The sequence below is a fragment of the Podarcis melisellensis genome (genome assembly GCF_964234715.1).
Source record: "Podarcis melisellensis genome assembly, chromosome: 1".
In the NCBI taxonomy this organism is placed as follows: Eukaryota; Metazoa; Chordata; class Lepidosauria; order Squamata; family Lacertidae; genus Podarcis; species Podarcis melisellensis.
This window is the reverse complement of record NC_138528.1, coordinates 103,940,218-103,957,663: the sequence shown is the minus strand read 5'-3', so window position 1 is coordinate 103,957,663 and position 17,446 is coordinate 103,940,218. Positions and strand designations below refer to the sequence as shown.

Sequence of the window (17,446 nt, the reverse complement as noted above, 5' to 3'; positions counted from 1 at the left end):
GCCAACTTCAGCAGGGCTTAAGAGGGAAACGCGAGAACAGGTTTAGCGACCTTTTGTTTGTTCCGGGTGAACTCCCCTCCCCCCTCCCCGCTGAAAAAAAATAAAAGGTTCATTCTGTGTGGTCCTATGCTAAAAAAAATCAGAGAAAGAAAGAAAGAAAGAAAGAAAGAAAGAAAGAAAGAAAGAAAGAAAGAAAGAAAGAAAGAAAGAAAGAAAGAAAGAAAGAAAGAAAGAAAGAAAGAAAGAAAGAAAGAGAAAGATGCTTAATTTGTGAAACCTTCGCAGTGGGGTTAGGTGCCAGCCCTGATGGACGGGTCAAACTTCAAGCAAATGTAAAGACACTGTTTCTGTTTTTAAAAGGGCTGCTGAAGATAAAACAAGTACAGATAATTTCCACTATAAACAAACATAAAAGATAAAACTTTGGCCGGCTAGAGTTGGTCCAATACAAGATACCCAAGTCATAAGGTGGAAGGACGGATGGGTATCTAAATAGTTTTTTGAGAAGGTATTGCCCCAAAGGGAGCGCAGTGTAGTTTAGGGCCATACAGGCAGAAAGTTGTAGAGCTGAGGTTCAGGTCAAGCCCTGAGCCCGGGTGCCCGAGGTAGCCAGCTGCTGCTACTGCCAAGATAAATGCGCCGAGCCCCACATCGGGAAGAAAGTTGATGATACAAAAGCGGCAAGTCAACAGCGCTCGCCCTGATAGGAACACAGACATCAAGGACTGCTGCCGTCTTTAGAGTCCCATCTGCCAGATGGAAACTCTTTAACACAAAAAGGGGGCAAAGCCATCGTGCCCAGCTCCTTGCACACACACACATGCCTTTTTTTTGAGGTGGGGAGGGCTTGGGTGAGCAAAAGAAAAGAAATAAAAATAAAAGCAAGCAAAGGGGGGGGGAGAGATTCTCAGTCTCTCAAAACCAGGAAAAGGTATAAAAATACCCCATCTCTCTGGCTGCTGCTGCTGCTTTCGAGTTTCCGATTCGGGGAGCCTTAAAATAGCCCAGCCCACTGGCAGGCTGTTGCTTCCCTCTCTCTCCGCGCAATGGAGCAGCAGCAGCAGCCACCGCCGGGCCAAGCTGCCTGGGCTCTGCCGCTGCCGCCGCGGCTATTTTTGGCGCATCCCGACCCTGTTGCGTCAATGGCCCCGTCCCCTTGCGTCACGCGCGGCCCCGCCCCCTTCTGCCGGCTCTCCCCTCCCCACTCTCACTTTTTCCCTTTCGTTCGCTCCAGCCCACGGCTGACGCGGCTGGGCTCATGCTAATGAGCTCGTGCTTCCCCCCCCCTCCTTCCTCCTCCCCGCCCCGCCCTCTGGCTGCCTCTCGCCCGGGCCAGCAGTAGTAGCAGCAGTAGCAGCAAAAGGAGGAGGAGAACTTAAGGTGGCCGGTCAGCGTTCTCCCCCTCCGCGCACGCACACTTCCTCCCCCGGAGCCCCACCACCACCCTGCGAAACTCCCTCGTGCTATTTATAGAGTTCCTAAAAATAGCACGGAGTAAGGGCGGGGGGGGAGAGGAGTCTTGGCCCGTCCGGGAGGGAATCCCGCTGGGCTCATATATCCTCCACCCCCACGCTCAGCAAAAACAAGGGAGGGGAGAGTTTCAGGCCGTCGGGGATATCCTTCCAATTCCAACTTGGGGAAGAAAAAAAAATAATTCAGGTCTTTTTCTTTTTTTTTACTGCGGGGAAGACCGCTAGAAGTAGCCATCGGGCGACCAGATTGCCCCAAGGTAAGTAAAAAGGAGCAGGTCGGTCTTCTTAACCAAAGTTGAGGATCTGCTCGAGGCGACGCGTACCCTGCGCAGGATCTTTCCCGGAGACATGGCCATGAAGTAGCCGATTTCCACAACTCTCTCTCCCTCCTTTCCCGCTCTTTAGTTTGTCCCAGGTTTCCACACACAGCGCTGCTAAGCCTCCCTCGTCATCCTCCCCACGTGCAAGATCAGGTCAAACCTTGGCAGTTTAGGAGCAAATGCTTGGTGTCACGCCATTGGCAGGGTAGACATGGGCGTGGCCAAGGGGCGGCAGGGAGGGCAGCTGCCCCCAAGATAAATACAAACCAATACGAATTTCAGGTTCTGACCCCCTAGCAAAAGCCTACCCCCACCCTAACAAAAATCCTGGCTACGCCCATGTGGGTAGAATAATAGAATTGTACAGTTTCAGTGCAGGAATATTTTGGGACTCGAACCCATGACCAACTGAGTTATCTCTCAAGGGTGTAGGTGGGTGGGTGGGTGCGTGTGGGTGGGTGGGGGGTTGACACTTTTGGGGCATTTTTCTCCGCCTGGAATATTGAGGAGGGGGTGGGCCCGTGGGCCCAGGGGGAAGGAAAGAGGAGACGCCTGTGAATCGCCCTCCTTTTCTGGCTTCTTAGGGCTCTGGGAAAGCAGGGGGTGGAGTGGGCACGGGAGTGGGCACTCTCTCGACGAGCAACTTTTCCAGCTCAGGAAATGATGGCTTGTGCCCTCTCCTTCAGCCCCAGCCCCGCCTGCCCCTACTAGTACTTACTCCCTGGGCATTGGCACTGCCCACTCGGAGAGCATCCGTCCCGGTGGCTCACCGTGGCAAGCAAGACCGAAGAAAAAGTGCGGAGGAGCAGGCAAGACCTATGTTTCCCATCCCACCCTTCAAAGCAGCAAGTCCCTAATTGGAGAAGCCCTTACTCACAAGCAAGCCTCGCTGGGGCACGTCCAGTGCAACCTTAGACGTGTTTCCTGGGAAGTAAGGCTCGCTCGCGCTCCCTTCAGCGAATCTTGGGTGTGCTTAGTTAGAGCTGCAGCCTCGATTCCGAGGAAGCATGTCCGGATCCCACTTTTCCTTCACCAAACACACACGCACGCACGCGCCTTCCTGTGAATCCTTGCCCTGCCTCTGAACTCAACCGCTGTGCGTGCAATAGTTGCAAACGGGTCTCTCCCCCGCCCCCGCAAGACTGGAGCAAATTCTTCTGCATAATATTGTGTCATGTGTTTGTCGTTCCCCATCTATATAGTAAGGAGGAAAAGACGCCGCATGTTCCTCAAGCATGAACTTTCCCAAAAGACCGATGGATTCCTCCTCTCCACAGCTCTCTCCCCCTCCCCCGCCCCCTTGCGCGCGCGCGCGCTTCTTCAGAAATGATACATTTTGCAAAGTTGAGAAAAGAAAGAAGAGCAGCTCGAAGGAGTGATGCTTCGGGACGTAGATCGGACTAGGGACTGATTGTGCAACTTGTTGCATGCGTTGTCTCAGCTTTTAAAAAGGGATGGACTGGCTGCGTCAATGCATTCCTGCTTCTTTACCTGTCAAATGCCCCTCTCGCAGAAGCGGCACGGGGAGGGGGAGGGCGCATCCGGGATAAGAGAAGCTACAGAGTCTCTGATAGAAAGATGGGTCAGTTAAAGATGGATGGACAGAGATGATACAGATAGATGATAGATAGATAGATAGATATAGATAGATATAGATAGATAGATAGATAGATAGATAGATAGATAGATAGATATAGATAGATAGACAGACAGACAGACAGATATGCAGAGCAGCCTTGTGTGTGCTCACTCAGAAGTTAAACCCCGCCCTAGGAGCCAGCTCCTAGGGGCTGAGGTCCATTCGCCCCCCACCATAAAATATTTGAACCCCCCCCCCAAAGTTGATAGGCATTGCCATTCAAACTGTGTGCACCACGTCATCATGTGATTGATTATGAATATTTCATCCAAGTTGGCACCCCTAAACCCCCACCCCTAAATTCAATGGGACTCCCTCAGAGGCAAGTGTCTCCTCTAGGATTTCCACCTCAGATCTGGAAGTGGGCATAGTAGATCCTCTTAAATCTTGGGGTCGTGGGTTGGGGGCCCCACGTTGAGCAAAAGATCCCTGCCTTGCAGCGGGTCGGACTAGATGCCCTTCGTGGTCCCTTCCAACTCTACCATCCTCGGATTTCCTGTGAGATAAAATGAACACGCGTTGCAGCGAAGGGGCGGGAGTGGGGGAGATCTGGATTGACAGCTGTCTGGGCTCGGTCGGTGACAACAGGGGGCGGGGAGAGGGAAGGAGGCTTCTCTCTTTGTTTACAATCTCGGACATGGGGGGGTGTACCAGAAGAGGGGGGGTGGGGAGCTGAAAGAGAGGGAAAAGTGGCGAGCCCTGCCCCTCTTTTGGCCCAAAGCAGCTCCCAGCTTGGCAGGCGGGAAAGCAGGCGGGCAGGCAGGCGAGCGAGGCGGCGAGTTGCTTCCCACCTTAAAAGCGCCACTCTTGGTGATGTCACGTCGGAAATTTACCAAAGCGAGCGCTAGCCAACGGTACGGAGCGATCCAGCCCCTGGCCCGGCTGATTGGGCGGGCGGCACTGACGTGCACTGACGCTTGGAGACTCGAGGTGCATGTTGGCTGGGCAAAAGGGAGCCCACATAAACAAAGGCACATTGCAGGCAAGGGCCAGTCCGTCCGGCTTGCTCGCCCCGCGCTGCGCTCTCGCGCCGCACTTCCTGGAGAGAGAAGGAGTGCGTGGCGCCGAGAGGAGAGGAGAGGCGGGCGCGGAGGGGGCGCGCGTGCGGGAGACAGGCAGCCCGGCAGCCAAGCAGCCAGCCAGCCAGCCAGCCAGCCAGCCAGGCGGAGAGAGCGACCGAGAAGACGCCGCCGCCTCAGCAGCAGCAGCAGCAGCAGCCGGGGATCGCGCGCTCTCGCTTGCTCTCCGCTCGCTCGCTCGCTTTACCTCGCCCAGCCGCCCCTGGGAATCGGAGCTACTACTCCCCACCGGTGAATGAATGAAACAGCCACAGCCCAACAAGTAAGTGGATCGCGCCGTGTCTGGGAGTGGGGGGTGCACTCTCGGCTTAACTGCCATCTGGATGCGCTGCCCGGGTTTCTCAAAGGCGAGGGAAAGTAGCGGAGGGGGGGGAGACTGGAGACGGGGGGGGGCAAGGAAGGAAATAGTAACACGTCGTGCAGGAGGCTGTGCTCCAAATGTTCTTCCTAGAAAGAAAGACCTCGCTGCTCGGCCTTCAGGTCGGGGGTTCTTCCCACCAGCGCCCTCCCCTCTATATTCCTAACCGGCTGTTTCCAGTTATTATAAGGTGGGGAAAGTCAACTTTGGGTTTAGTCTGCTCGCCTCTTCTGGACTTGGTGCCGCAACCTTGAGGGTTAAGATCCTCGGTGTGCGGGGTTTTATATTATAATTTTCTTATGATTTTGGTCCAGGGTTCAATTGGAGAGGGAGAAAAGTTGCTGGGCGGATATGTGTTGCTTGGGAACGACTTTGATCTCCGCCAGTTGAGAAGCTTAGACAGCGCGTCGTCGCCTTTCAAGGTTTTATTACTGCCGGAGGTTGGTGGGGGGTTTAAATTAGTGTAACGCACGCGGCTTTGTAACTCCGGGAGGGGGGGATGCCGGCCCCCTGACCTAGCAGGGACGGCGCGGGAGTCGATCCGGAGAGGGAAATCCCTTCCAAATTGGGAGGAGAGCAGGAGGAAGGGGAAGAAGAAGAAGAACAGGGTGCCAGGGGTTAAACTAGCTGACAGATGAAGAGACTCTTTGCTTCGGATAGAATTCGAATTAAGGCATGCCGGGGACACGGATCTGCAGTGGGCGCAAAGAGGAGAGTTCCTTTGGCGGGCCGGCTGCCTGGCTTCAGTTGTCGAACTTTCCGGCGCTGTTCTCATTGTAAATCTAGAGAAACTGCGTTTGCGGATGTAGTGGTCGGGAAAAGCCGGCCACCCTCCCGCCCCTTAGACGTGGGTCAGTTCCGAAAGCCGTCCGGAAGAGTTGAGAGAGGGATCCCTTTCTCTTCAGATTTGCTACTTTGTCGGCGCGCGCGCGCCCCTTGGGCGCCCTTTCGCCCTGTTCCGCCTGCAGCTTCGGGGACTGTCAGAGACGGAGCTGCTTTGCTCTTTAATTGCCTTCCTCATTGTGCGCGCGCGTGCCTTTTAATTAATTCATTTTATGGCTGTTTTTCTCCTTTTCCTACAGTCCAGCGGAATTTCTAGAGGAGAGGGAAGGAGGGGGAGTTGTGGGTGTCGCCATTTAATGTGTGTGTGTGTGTGACTATCTATCTATCTATCTATCTATCTATCTATCTATCTATCTATCATCTATCTATCTATCTATCTATCTATCTATCTATCTATCTATCTATCTATCTATAGTATACACACACACCCTAAGGACATTTTCTTAAGTGTCTAATTTCCTAATGACTGAAGTACTTCCGAGTAAGCTGTGTCAATCTTGGGGCATTTGATAATCTGTCTGCGTGTATACATGGATAGACTTAGACTTACACTACTAAGAAGTAAGAGGAGGAATCAAAGCAAATTTCCTTGCACTTTTGTTATATACAGTGAGGGGAAAATGACACGCGTGACAGCTACTTTAGATTTTCTAACACAAGCCAAGTTTTCCCCTTACATCTCCACCCTCATCTGCTCACACATATTAAGGTTCTAATGCCCCCAAACTTTCGGTGCCACCTGCCCTGCCTTGGGCTTTCGAGGAAGTCCTGCTCTCTTCCCAGGGGTTGGGGATCGAGTCCCTTGGCAGCCGCATCTTCCCCTCCTAGTCCTTTCCAAGTGAGGCTGAAAGAGTAACAAGTTTTTTTCCCCTCCCTTCCTCTCCTCTCTGTGTTTGTTTCCCTCCCGCTCTTCTTGTGCTTTCCAGGGAGCACCCGGGTCACTCTGGAGTCCGCAGCGCTTCCCTCCCGTCTTGGCAACCTGTCCCTCCATTGAATTCCGACGCTGTCCGCCTTTAGCCCCCCCGAAAACGCCTCTCACTCGGCTGAAGGTGGGTGAGTCCCTGGCTATTTGCATCCATCCATCCATCATCCTCCTCCAGATCCCCAAACGCTCCTTTCCTGGGGACCTGAAAGCTGAGAGATGGGGCAAGTCCGGAGAGATGGGCTTAGGCACAGCTTGGGGAGGGGGAGGGGGAGGGGAAGGGGAATATGCAGGGAGAGAGGGAAAGAGAGAGGGAGGGGGAAATATATTGGGGCGATGTGGGGATATGCGGGCTACACCCTCCGCAGCCCAAGCACTGACAGCTCTCAGACGGCCCTCCTTGGGCTTGCCTGCGGGGCTTTTCTCTGCTTAGAGGGGATAGTTCCCATCCCTTTCCCCCACGATCAGTCCTTCCTTCCTCCTCTCTGCCCCTCTTCTCTCCCCCATCCCCACCTCTACACTCCACGACCTCTTCCCTCTCTTTTTCTCCGCCTGACCCACCTCCCCATCGCCCTGCTCCCTGTCTCCTCCTCCTCCTCCTCTTCTTCTTCTCCTCCTCCTCACTCTCTGTCCATCTTCCCCACTGCAGCCTGCCTTTTGCTGCCAGCTTTTTTCGCCCTGCCGGTGGGCCACGTCGAACTTCCTCCTTCCTCCACTCTTCTATCCTGCCATCTCAGCCCAGCTTTCCCCCCTTGCTGGCCCACTTCCCACTTCCCCTCCTCCTCCTCCAGCGCCCTTCATCTTCTTCCTCCCGAACCCCATTCCCCGACGTGAGGGCGGTGGTTGGTGGGGAGCGGGAGGCGCAAGGAGGGAGCTTGGCGGTGTGGGCGGGCGGTGTGGGCGGCTGGGTTTTCCCCTTCGGGGGCTTGTTGCTGCGCAGCAGCTAACCACCCTGACCCCCCAGCTGAGCCATGTTGTTGTTGTTGTGCCGTGTCTCGTTTGCAGCCATGCCCTGCGTCCAGGCTCAGTTCGGGTCCTCGCCGCAAGGAGCCAGCCCGGCCACGCAGAGCTACGCTTACCACCACTCGGCGGCTGCCGGGGAGTACAGCTCGGACTTCTTAACGCCCGAGTTTGTCAAGTTTAGCATGGACCTGACCAACACTGAAATCACTGCCACCACTTCTCTCCCCAGCTTCAGTACGTTCATGGACAACTACGGCGCCGCCGCCGCCGCAGCCGCCGCGGGCTACGACGTCAAGCCGCCTTGCCTGTACCAAATGCCCTCGCAGCCGCCGCCGCCGCCTCCGCCACCCCCGCCGCCGCCCCCGCCGCCCTCCATCAAGGTCGAGGAGCTGCCCCTGCACGGCCACGCGCACGGCTACCCCCCTCCGCCGCCCCAGCAGCCGCCGCCGGCCGCCGGGCCCCAGCAGCCCGACGAGCTGGCCGTCTACTACAAGCCGTGCTCGTCGCCGCCAGCCCCGACCGCGGGCTTCGCCCCCGGGCAGAGCGTGTGGGACGAGGCGGGGCCCCTGCACGGCTTCCACCACCACCACCATCATCACCACCATCACCACCACGCGCAGGCCTACGGCGGAGCGGCGGCCGTCGGGGGCGGCGGCGGCGGCGGGATGCACAAAGCGGTGGCCCCGACGGCCGTGCCGCGCCTCTCGCTCTTCTCCTTCAAGCAGTCTCCGCCAGGCACGCCAGTGGGCAGCTGCCAGATGCGCTTCGACGGGCCCCTGCACACCCTGCCGCTCAACGGCGAGCCCGGCGGGCCCCACCACCATCACCACCACCACGACGGGCAGCCCTTCGCCCTGCCCAACCCCATCCGCAAGCAGGCCGCCGCCGTCGGCTTCCCCGGGCTGCAGATCGGGCACGCTTCGCAGCTCCTGGACGCCCAGGTGCCGTCGCCGCCCTCGCGGGGTTCGCCCTCCAACGAGGGGCTCTGCGCAGTCTGCGGGGACAACGCTGCCTGCCAGCACTACGGCGTGCGCACCTGCGAGGGCTGCAAAGGCTTCTTCAAGGTGAGATGCTGCTGCTAAGGAGCCGCGACAGGGGGCGGGGGGAGGGCTTCTGTGTCAGTGGTGATGGAGGAGGAGGACCAGATTTTGCGCCGACCGTCTCTTCAGCTGCCGAGCCGCTAGCGCAGCTCTCCATCCCCGCATCCCTCCCTCCCCTGTACCTATCCTGTCCTCTGTGCCCATGCATCGCTCCTTCCTCCAAGGCACTGATGGATAGATCCCTTCTTCGCTCTCCCAATCTAGGCCGAGGCCCCGCCCCCGCAAATTGGAATCCACACCTGGCTGTTTTAGCCTGGTATGATAATTGCCACTCCGCATTAGACGTCCGGCCTTGGACAGCCCTGAAAGGAAGGAAGCCCTATGGCGGGCAGCCTCACACTTGCGCTCAGGGTTCATGAACCCAGAATAAACTTCAGTCCTGGTTCTCTTCCCTTTGCATCCTAAGCTGGTAATCGCGCCAGGCGTCCCAGCGCGCATAGATAGGATCGGGCCCTATTCAAGTGGCATAATCTCTCCCACCAGTTCGCGACTCACCTGTCCCCAAATCTCCTTCGAATCCTTGACTTGAGAAAGTCACAGTTTAAATCACCTTTTCGGTCTCCCTACGTGGGAATATTGACACGCGCTTCAGAAACGCCAGACGCTTATATTCCTAGCTCAGATATTTACACTCGCCCCTTTTAGTCTAAACTCTCTGCCAAAAGCAGAGATTTTGGGGTTCCCCTCCCCCCACCCAGCGTTTCCCAGCGGAAGAGTTTCGGAAGAGCTAGTCAAGCTCAACTTTATTTATTTTCTTGTTATCCACGCTTTTGTCCTACTCTGTTGCTGAATATGTTAAGGACGGACAATCCGTTACGGCGGATAATCTTTATGAAAGTGGGAGAAGTGGGGAAGAAACCCCCCTCCCCAGCTCCTCTGTCGCCAGGGTTTATTGTTGGCACTGCTCCTGGGCACTGCGGAGACCACAAGGGCCAAAAGATGCCCGGTTGCTTGACCAAGGGAGTCAGGAAAAGTCAGGATTTCGGAGACGCGCTTTTGGAATCAGGGGAGAGAAAGCGCCGCCAAGCCCCAGACCTCTTTCTCTGCCCCAACCCGACTCAAAGCGTACCAGGGGGATCAAGCCAAACCAGGAATTTAGGAGCGCACTCGGGCGCTGTTGAAGGAGGGTGGGTTTTTAATATTTTAATGCGCTCGATGCTGTATCCTGAGGCCTGTTCAGAATCTCTACAGGCAGCCCATCACCTGGGGAAAAGAGGAAGGAAAAACTGTGGTCCATGTGTCGGAAAGTCGCTGTCCTCCCCAGGCAGCTTTCGCCGCCCAACCCACTCTCTTTAAAACTACAACAACAACACCATTTCCCTCCTTCCTCTCCCTAAAGGAGAGGCGAACAGAGGCCGGGCGAAGGGAGCTATTTGCATGCGCTCGCCTTTTGCCTTCGGATTGAAATTGGTTAGGACAGAGAACCGTGTCTAAGCTAACCAAGTGGAACGGAATTCCCTATGGTCAAATTAAGTGATCTCTTTATTTCCCCCATTCTGATTGAATAATCTTATCATTTGAAAGAGAGAAGGTCTCGGAGGAATGTAAATAATATGAATGCCCACGGATTTGTATTTACCGAACGTCTCCTCTCTCCTCCGCTTGGCATATCAAGCATCGGCAAGGAGCTGCGGGGCCGGCGCGCTCGCTTCCCATTTGTTTCGAGATAAATGCCTTGGAAAAGGAGAAGGGCTGGAGGGGAAGGGGAAGGCGAGCGAGAGGGGGTGGGAGGGGGAAATGGCGAGGCGCTGTGCAGGGAATTTAACCGAGGGCGCCTCCTTTGGACTCCCCCACCCCAATCTCCTCCCCTCTTTTCCGCAGCGCACCGTCCAGAAAAACGCCAAGTATGTTTGCCTAGCGAATAAAAACTGCCCCGTGGACAAACGCCGCCGGAATCGGTGCCAGTACTGTCGCTTTCAGAAGTGCCTGGCAGTCGGCATGGTCAAAGAAGGTACCGCTTGCCGGGGGGGGGGGGAGGGGCTGCCGGGATGACTGGGAGCGGGAGGGGGGGCGGGCTGGTCCTCGGAGTAGCCACCAGCCACAGCTGCGAGAAGGACGCGCGGACGCGCATACTTCCTTTCCCGTTCGCCACGTCGGAGAACGTCCGCGTCCCAGCAGCGTTCGGGCCTTATTCAGTCCTATGCAAACGAGTGCAAGCCTGGGAGCGGAGAGTTCTGGAGCGCTGGTCCTTCGACGGCCACAGTCGAGCGCCTACACACACTGACTCACAGGGGAATCTCCCAGAGAAGTAAATAAATAGGCAAGCAGAGGCCTTAACTGCCCAGGGAGCTTGGGATGACATCGAAGAAGCAGAGGCAGTTACTGGCCCCTCTCTGGAACCCGATGGCCTTCATCCTAGACGTGGAGGGAGCCAGGGTTCTTTACGTCTAAGATGTGAAGGAGGAGGCATCCCAGGGCAAAGAGAGTCGAGGCAGGGTTGGGATGCACTCTTTCCTAAACAAGAATGCCATTCATATCATGGCTAAGGCCAGGGCTTTTTCCCCCCAGGGGTAAGTCACCGGAACTCTCGGGTGAGTGCCGGCACCTCTCAACTGTGAAGTGTTTAGAGTGAGTTCCGGCACCTGTTTTTCTAGAAAAATAGCACTGGCTAAGACCGAACAAATGCTGGGGCCCGTTCCTGGCTCACAGAAGCTACACCGCTCCATCCTAATTTCAGAGTCGAGATTTCCACCCACAAGGATGTCTACTATACACTGGTGGTTCCTTTTAACAAGCAACTTTTGCTCCCGCGCGCACATACGCACGAGAGGAAAAGCAAATAAAGGAATATTCATTCAGTGGGAACTCTGGACACCTTTGTGTTGGAGGCTTCCTGGTGCCGTCGAAGAGATTATGGGCACTACATCCCGGGGGGCGGGCAGAGGTGGTGGTGGTGGTCGCGTAAGGGATGCCAGGGCTTCTTCGCTTTCCTGTTCAAAAGCTGCTCCCTCTCTGGCCGGGCGAGTTGACCAGCTCTCTCTCTTGCAGTGGTTCGCACAGACAGTTTAAAAGGCCGGCGGGGTCGCTTGCCGTCGAAACCGAAGAGCCCCCAGGAGCCCTCTCCCCCGTCGCCCCCGGTGAGTCTGATCAGTGCCCTGGTGAGAGCCCATGTCGACTCCAACCCGGCTATGACCAGCCTGGACTATTCCAGGGTAAGCTGGAGACAACATTCGCCGAAGGGTCCGCCTCGCGGGGGGACGCGCTGAGCACGCGGCTAGTCCGTAGCGAGGCCATTTCTCTGTTTGGGAGGAGAGAGACCCTTTGCCCTAAAGCTGTTGCCAAGAAACTGCGGGGATGTTGGAGGACTGCTCTTAAGATACATCAGGGCCGAGGGGCGGAGGATTGTGGTGTGGGTTGGGGGCAGGGTGGATGTGAGGGGGAGGTTTACGCCTTAGAAGCAACGCCTTGCCCACACCCGCTTCTAAGAGAGGCCTTTGATTCCCGTAGGATTTGCTTAGGATGCTTAGGGAAGTGAATCAGGAAAGATCTACTCTCGAAGTAACGGCGAGTAGGACCGACCTGTTAGGCCTGATCCTCAAAGGTGGAAATTGGAGCACATACAGCACATACACTGGCCTTAGTGGAGTTCCTTATCCGAAATGCTTTGGGGAACTCATTCAGGGTATATATTTTGGCTCATTCTGGTTTGTGGGGGAAGAGAGAGGAGTTTGCCGATTGGGATCTCCCTCTTTCCCTCTCCATACCGCATACCGCTAGCTTTATTATTATTATTATTATTATTACCCGGTCCTTCTGTGCTTCTGCACCACAACAGGGACACGACACACGTGTATATGTCTGAATAATGAAAATTAAATAAAATGATGGGGACAGACACTTGCGAGGATGTGTTTTATCTTCTTAGACATATGTGCTTATGCAAGTGTGTGTGTGTGTTTCACGACACATACGGATCTGTGTGTACAAGAGGATTCCTTCCTAGTGTCACCATCGCACCCACCCTACGACACTCGCTTTTCCAGAGGCAAAAAAATAAATTCAGGGGCTGCTTGGATTTCCCCTCCTGGCGGGTCTTTCGGGGCGCTTTCCCAGGGCGCCTCTGCTAAGCCGACCCTTCTTGGCCACGGCAATTTCCACCTTCCTAGCACCACCCCTAATTGAATTAATTGCCCTGGAACATCTTAATTTCCTTACTGGTCAGAGCGAGGTTTAATTGTTATAAAAACCAGGCTCCCCTCCTCGGAATGGGGTTAGCAATTTCACGGGCGATATATTTTAGAGAACCTCATTAAATTGCTGGGGTCTCATCCTCTCTCTCTCTCTCCTTCCTCCCCCACTTGCCTTCCCTTCCCATCTTTCCCCATCCGTTTCTCCTTCTTCTCCGGAATGGCGACTCCAGTTCCAGGCTAACCCGGACTATCAGTTGAGCGGCGACGACACGCAGCACATCCAGCAGTTCTACGATCTCTTGACTGGCTCCATGGAAATCATCCGGGGCTGGGCGGAAAAGATCCCCGGCTTCACCGATCTCCCCAAACAGGACCAGGACCTGCTCTTTGAATCCGCTTTCTTGGAGCTCTTCGTCCTGCGGTTAGCCTACAGGTAGGCAAATGGAGGCAGAGCCAGGACAATTAGGCAGGGATCGGAGGCGGCGCAGTCCTGGGTGTTTGCACGCGCCTATGGATGTGTGGATGGATGCCTGCCTGCCAGTCTGATGAGAAAATCCTGAGCCGTTCAAGGTCCGCTGAGCTGCGTTTTATTAACTCCTCGGTAATTAGGTGCCTCTTAAGCCCTCCGTTTATTGCTCGGCGAGTAATTAGTTGTTTGCCTCTTTCTCTCTGTCTCTCCGCCCCTGGGTGAACTCCCCCGGCAGATCCAACCCGGTGGAAGGCAAGCTGATCTTTTGCAACGGCGTGGTCCTGCACCGGCTGCAGTGCGTCCGCGGCTTCGGCGAATGGATCGACTCGATCGTGGAGTTCTCCTCGAACCTGCAGAACATGAACATCGACATCTCCGCCTTCTCCTGCATCGCTGCGCTGGCCATGGTGACAGGTGAGCTTTGGACTCCTACCCCTCATCGGGTTTTTTTGCTCCAGATTAATTAATTTGGAAGAAGTACTGCGTCATCCCTCCCATCATTATAAGTGAGCCATGCAGATCAGAATTCCCACTTCGCTTGCAATCTTACAACCCAAGACGGTCTGTCTCGTATTTGTACAATTTGCTAAGGCAGAGTTAGAATTGCCATATAAACCAGAAACCTTTAATTCAGCCTTTTAAAGTCCACAATACTCACCCCCACACTTTCCACCCGATTACTAGGATACTACAGTATTACCATACATTCGTCATTAGAATTCCTCCTTCGCCAATAAACTCCTGCATTTTATGCTGGATTGAGCGAGGATATTTATGGACTTCTTATCCCTAGCCCCTTGCAGATCTGGCTTGAATGAATCCGGATTAACAACTCTGCTCTCACGACTGCAAATATAGAAAATGCAAGGCACAAAACCATCCTCAGACAGTGCGTGTTCGTGTTGAGCTATTGCTACACAGTTTGACCCTCTTGCACACTCAAAAGTGCCAATCTGGTCTGTTGACACCGGATACGGTGTGCCCAAGAAGTTGGACTGTGCCATTTTTACACGTGTCTTCTCAAAAGAGATTCTCCGAGATTTACACCCAGGTGAAGTGCCTAGCCTTTGCAAGCTAGGGCACAGCTAAAGTGGAGAGTTGCTTCTTCCTGGTATTAAGGAGCTGCAAGTTTGCGTCTTCTAGGCAAGGCCTGATGGTCACACACGCACACACACACGCACACACACACACACTGCGTCCAGTCTAATAAGCCCCTTGTCTCTTGCAGAGAGGCACGGCCTGAAGGAACCCAAGAGGGTGGAGGAACTGCAGAACAAGATTGTCAATTGTCTCAAGGACCACGTGACTTTCAACAACGGCGGCTTGAACCGGCCCAATTACTTGTCCAAACTGCTGGGCAAGCTCCCGGAACTGCGCACGCTTTGCACGCAAGGCCTGCAGCGCATCTTCTACTTGAAACTCGAAGACTTGGTGCCACCGCCGGCAATAATCGACAAACTTTTCCTGGACACGCTACCTTTTTAAAATAAAAGAGAGAGGGAGAGAGAGGGAGAGAGAGAGAAAAAAACGAAAGAAAGAAAGAGACAGAGAGAGAGAGAAAGAGAAAGAGAGGGAGGGACTCTTCTTTGCCGCTGAGCTTTCCAAGTGAAGAACTTTCAAAGCCTGGAAGAGAGGGGGAAGGAAGGAAGGAAGGAAGGAAGGAAGGAAGGAAGGAAGGAAGCAGATGAAGGGGCCTGACTAAGACACCTGGTCCGTGAGGAGCACCCATGGGTGCTGCTGGGCTCCCATCCCTTCAGACTGTGGTTGGCCTCTCCTGAAGGACAGAGATTGGACATTGGGGCGGGGGTCTCTCTCTATAGACACCCTGGATCCCGTTCCTTGGACTGCACAAAAATCCCATGGTACAAGCTTTTTATTATCGCCTAAAACAGACAAACAGTATCCTTCATACACCCCGGTCTCCCCGAAACAAAAAAAAGGGGGGAGGGAAAAAAACCAGAATTTCCTACTGCTATTATGGTGATGATGATGATGATGATGATGGTTATGATGAAGGACTTTTTGAGATAAGGAAGCTGAGCCTTAGCTGCTGCCGAAGGAGAGTGTACTAAGGGAACCCACCTAAGACTTTTTTTATATATAAGAAAATCATTTTCTGCTGTAAAGGAAAGCTGTAATATATATATAGACGACCAGTTAAGGTGTGGGGAGGGAGACGGGGGGCGGCATGAATCGACAGAAGGCGAAGGATTGTACATTTCACCAGATGCGGTTTGGCTTTTTCTTTCTTTCTTTTTAAAAGGAAAACAAAAAACTATTCTGTGCCTATTTATGAATAAGCTATTCAAACCGATTCTGATAATAATAATAATGATAATAATAATAAATTTTTTAAAAAAGAGAGTTGGGTTGGGGGGGAGGAGAAAGTAAAGAATAACGAGAATCAATCAAAGGAACTTGAAGAAATAAATAGATAGAAGTTGACGATTCAAGACCTAATCGAGAGAAAGCAGGGCCATTCTAGGAGGACCACGTTTATTATAGGCACTTGCTATTTCAGTAATGTCTATATTCTATAAATAGTAATTTCAGACACTATGTAGTCTGCTAGATTTTATAAAGATTGGTAGTTCTCTAAGAAGCCTCGAACGTTTTTCTCAATTGTAAAATAAATGGGCACACGTGTTACACAGATCCAAACAGATTCTTCCTTCCTAAAACCCCAAACTGCCCCACTTCCCGGAAAAAAGCAAACACCTTTCGCCAGGTACCCCCATTTCCCGTCTTTGTAAACACCGTCCGGCATTCCTTGTTTGTAAGTGTCGTATGTATTGTTGATGCTGATTAAAAGAAAACACTTTATATCTTGATTATTTTGTTGTCTGAAGCGGAGCCAAGTCTTGCATGCCACAAACGTTTTCACCGTTTCCAGAGTGCTTATATCTCATATACAGAACTCCCTGGAAATTAACTGAGCACTTTGAATTTTTATTTCGGGAGTGTTCGGGTTTTGGTTTTTTGGAGGGGGTGTGAGGGGTTGGGAAAAGGTGTATATTTTTCTTTTTGAAAAACAAATGTCTAAAATTGTCGGTTAATATATTATTTTACATTTCAGTAAGGACGTTTTTTAATATATATCTATATATATAATGCCATATTATGTAGTTTTTCTTTTTCTTTTCTTTGTATATTTCCAGGAGGGCACTTCCTTAAGTTTCTGCCTCCTCTCCACCCCACAACCCCACCCCCGCCCCTCTCCGTTATGGTGTATGACAGTTAGCCTTGGACATTTTATCCCTAAAAACTCTTTCTTTGAGAAAGACAATTTTAATGTTTACAGCAAATAAATCCATGTAAACGAACAGAATCCAGTCTTTTTTCTGTCTAATCAAAGGGCAGCCTCCACGCCCATATAGGGAGCTGGCAGTGACATTAAGAATAAACAGCACCTATTTTTTTTTATTTTGCTGCTGCTGGGATTATTGCTCTTGTGATGGTTATATTTTTGAATGTTAAAAAGCGGTGCTGTGATTTCGGAGACGGAACTTGCAGTCTCAAGTGGAGACTGGCGAGGCGAGGCGAAGACCTCGCGAGCTGCCTTCTTCTTCCTCTGCTTGATTTCTCTGCAGATTTCTTGCCACCTTATTTCAACCCTGCCACTAGAAGTCGAGGGTCACATGCGCTGCTATTTAAATGGCCCGTTGATAAAGGGAAATAGATTGCGGTTGGTTAAATGGCTTCTGCAACGGAGCTTGTATGCCTCTCTCTCTCTTGCGCGCGCGCGCCTCGTCATAGTCAGATTTGCAGCCGATCCTAAACAGGTCCACCAGGCAGTTGAGTTCAAGGAGGTTGTGCTGCAAAAATAAACGTCCTTAGGATCGGCTTGTATCTTTCTTCTGAGAACTTATTTAGAACTGGAGTAGTTATTTCCCTTTCCCTAGGGGTTAAATTTGGAGAGATGGATCTTGGAAACGGCGTGTGCATGTGTGCCCGGGCCCAACGAAATGTTTAGCGTGTTTTACTCGGAAGTAAGTCCCACAGAGTTCGAAGGGGCTGGCTCTCAAGTAACTGTGAAACAGTTAACTATAAATAGAATAGGAAATGAATGCTCCGATTTCTTTCTCTGGAATAAAACCCTATTGCATTCAGCAGGATTTACGGCCGAGTCCATAATAAGCTTAGGATCGGGT

The 17,446-nt window shown here is 53.0% G+C and overlaps 1 protein-coding gene across 4 annotated transcripts; it reads left to right on the top strand.

Moving 5' to 3' along the window:
* The first annotated feature begins 4,398 nt into the window (after positions 1-4,398).
* Positions 4,399-16,118, top strand: NR4A2 (nuclear receptor subfamily 4 group A member 2). Of its 4 annotated transcripts, none has more exons than XM_081929075.1 (8): positions 4,399-4,772; positions 6,638-6,764; positions 7,639-8,660; positions 10,518-10,647; positions 11,685-11,773; positions 13,057-13,259; positions 13,531-13,709; positions 14,524-16,118. In XM_081929075.1, exons 1-8 carry the CDS (start codon positions 4,746-4,748, stop codon positions 14,778-14,780), a joined length of 2,034 nt encoding a protein of 677 aa, XP_081785201.1. In that variant the 5' UTR covers positions 4,399-4,745; the 3' UTR covers positions 14,781-16,118. The 4 variants fall into 4 exon arrangements, with proteins under 4 accessions (XP_081785201.1, XP_081785200.1, XP_081785202.1 ...); XM_081929074.1 differs by having other exon boundaries at positions 4,401-4,772; positions 11,685-11,848; XM_081929076.1 differs by lacking the exon at positions 4,399-4,772 and having other exon boundaries at positions 6,635-6,760; positions 11,685-11,848.
* Positions 16,119-17,446: the final 1,328 nt, after the last annotated feature.

Bases quoted from the DNA above. Each gene is read 5' to 3' on its own strand.
- NR4A2 (XM_081929074.1), top strand. From the start codon at position 4,746: ATGAATGAAACAGCCACAGCCCAACAA. The intron at 8,661-10,517 runs GTGAGATGCTGC...TCTTTTCCGCAG, and splicing joins GCTGCAAAGGCTTCTTCAAG to CGCACCGTCCAGAAAAACGC. The intron at 13,260-13,530 runs GTAGGCAAATGG...CTCCCCCGGCAG, and splicing joins GTCCTGCGGTTAGCCTACAG to ATCCAACCCGGTGGAAGGCA.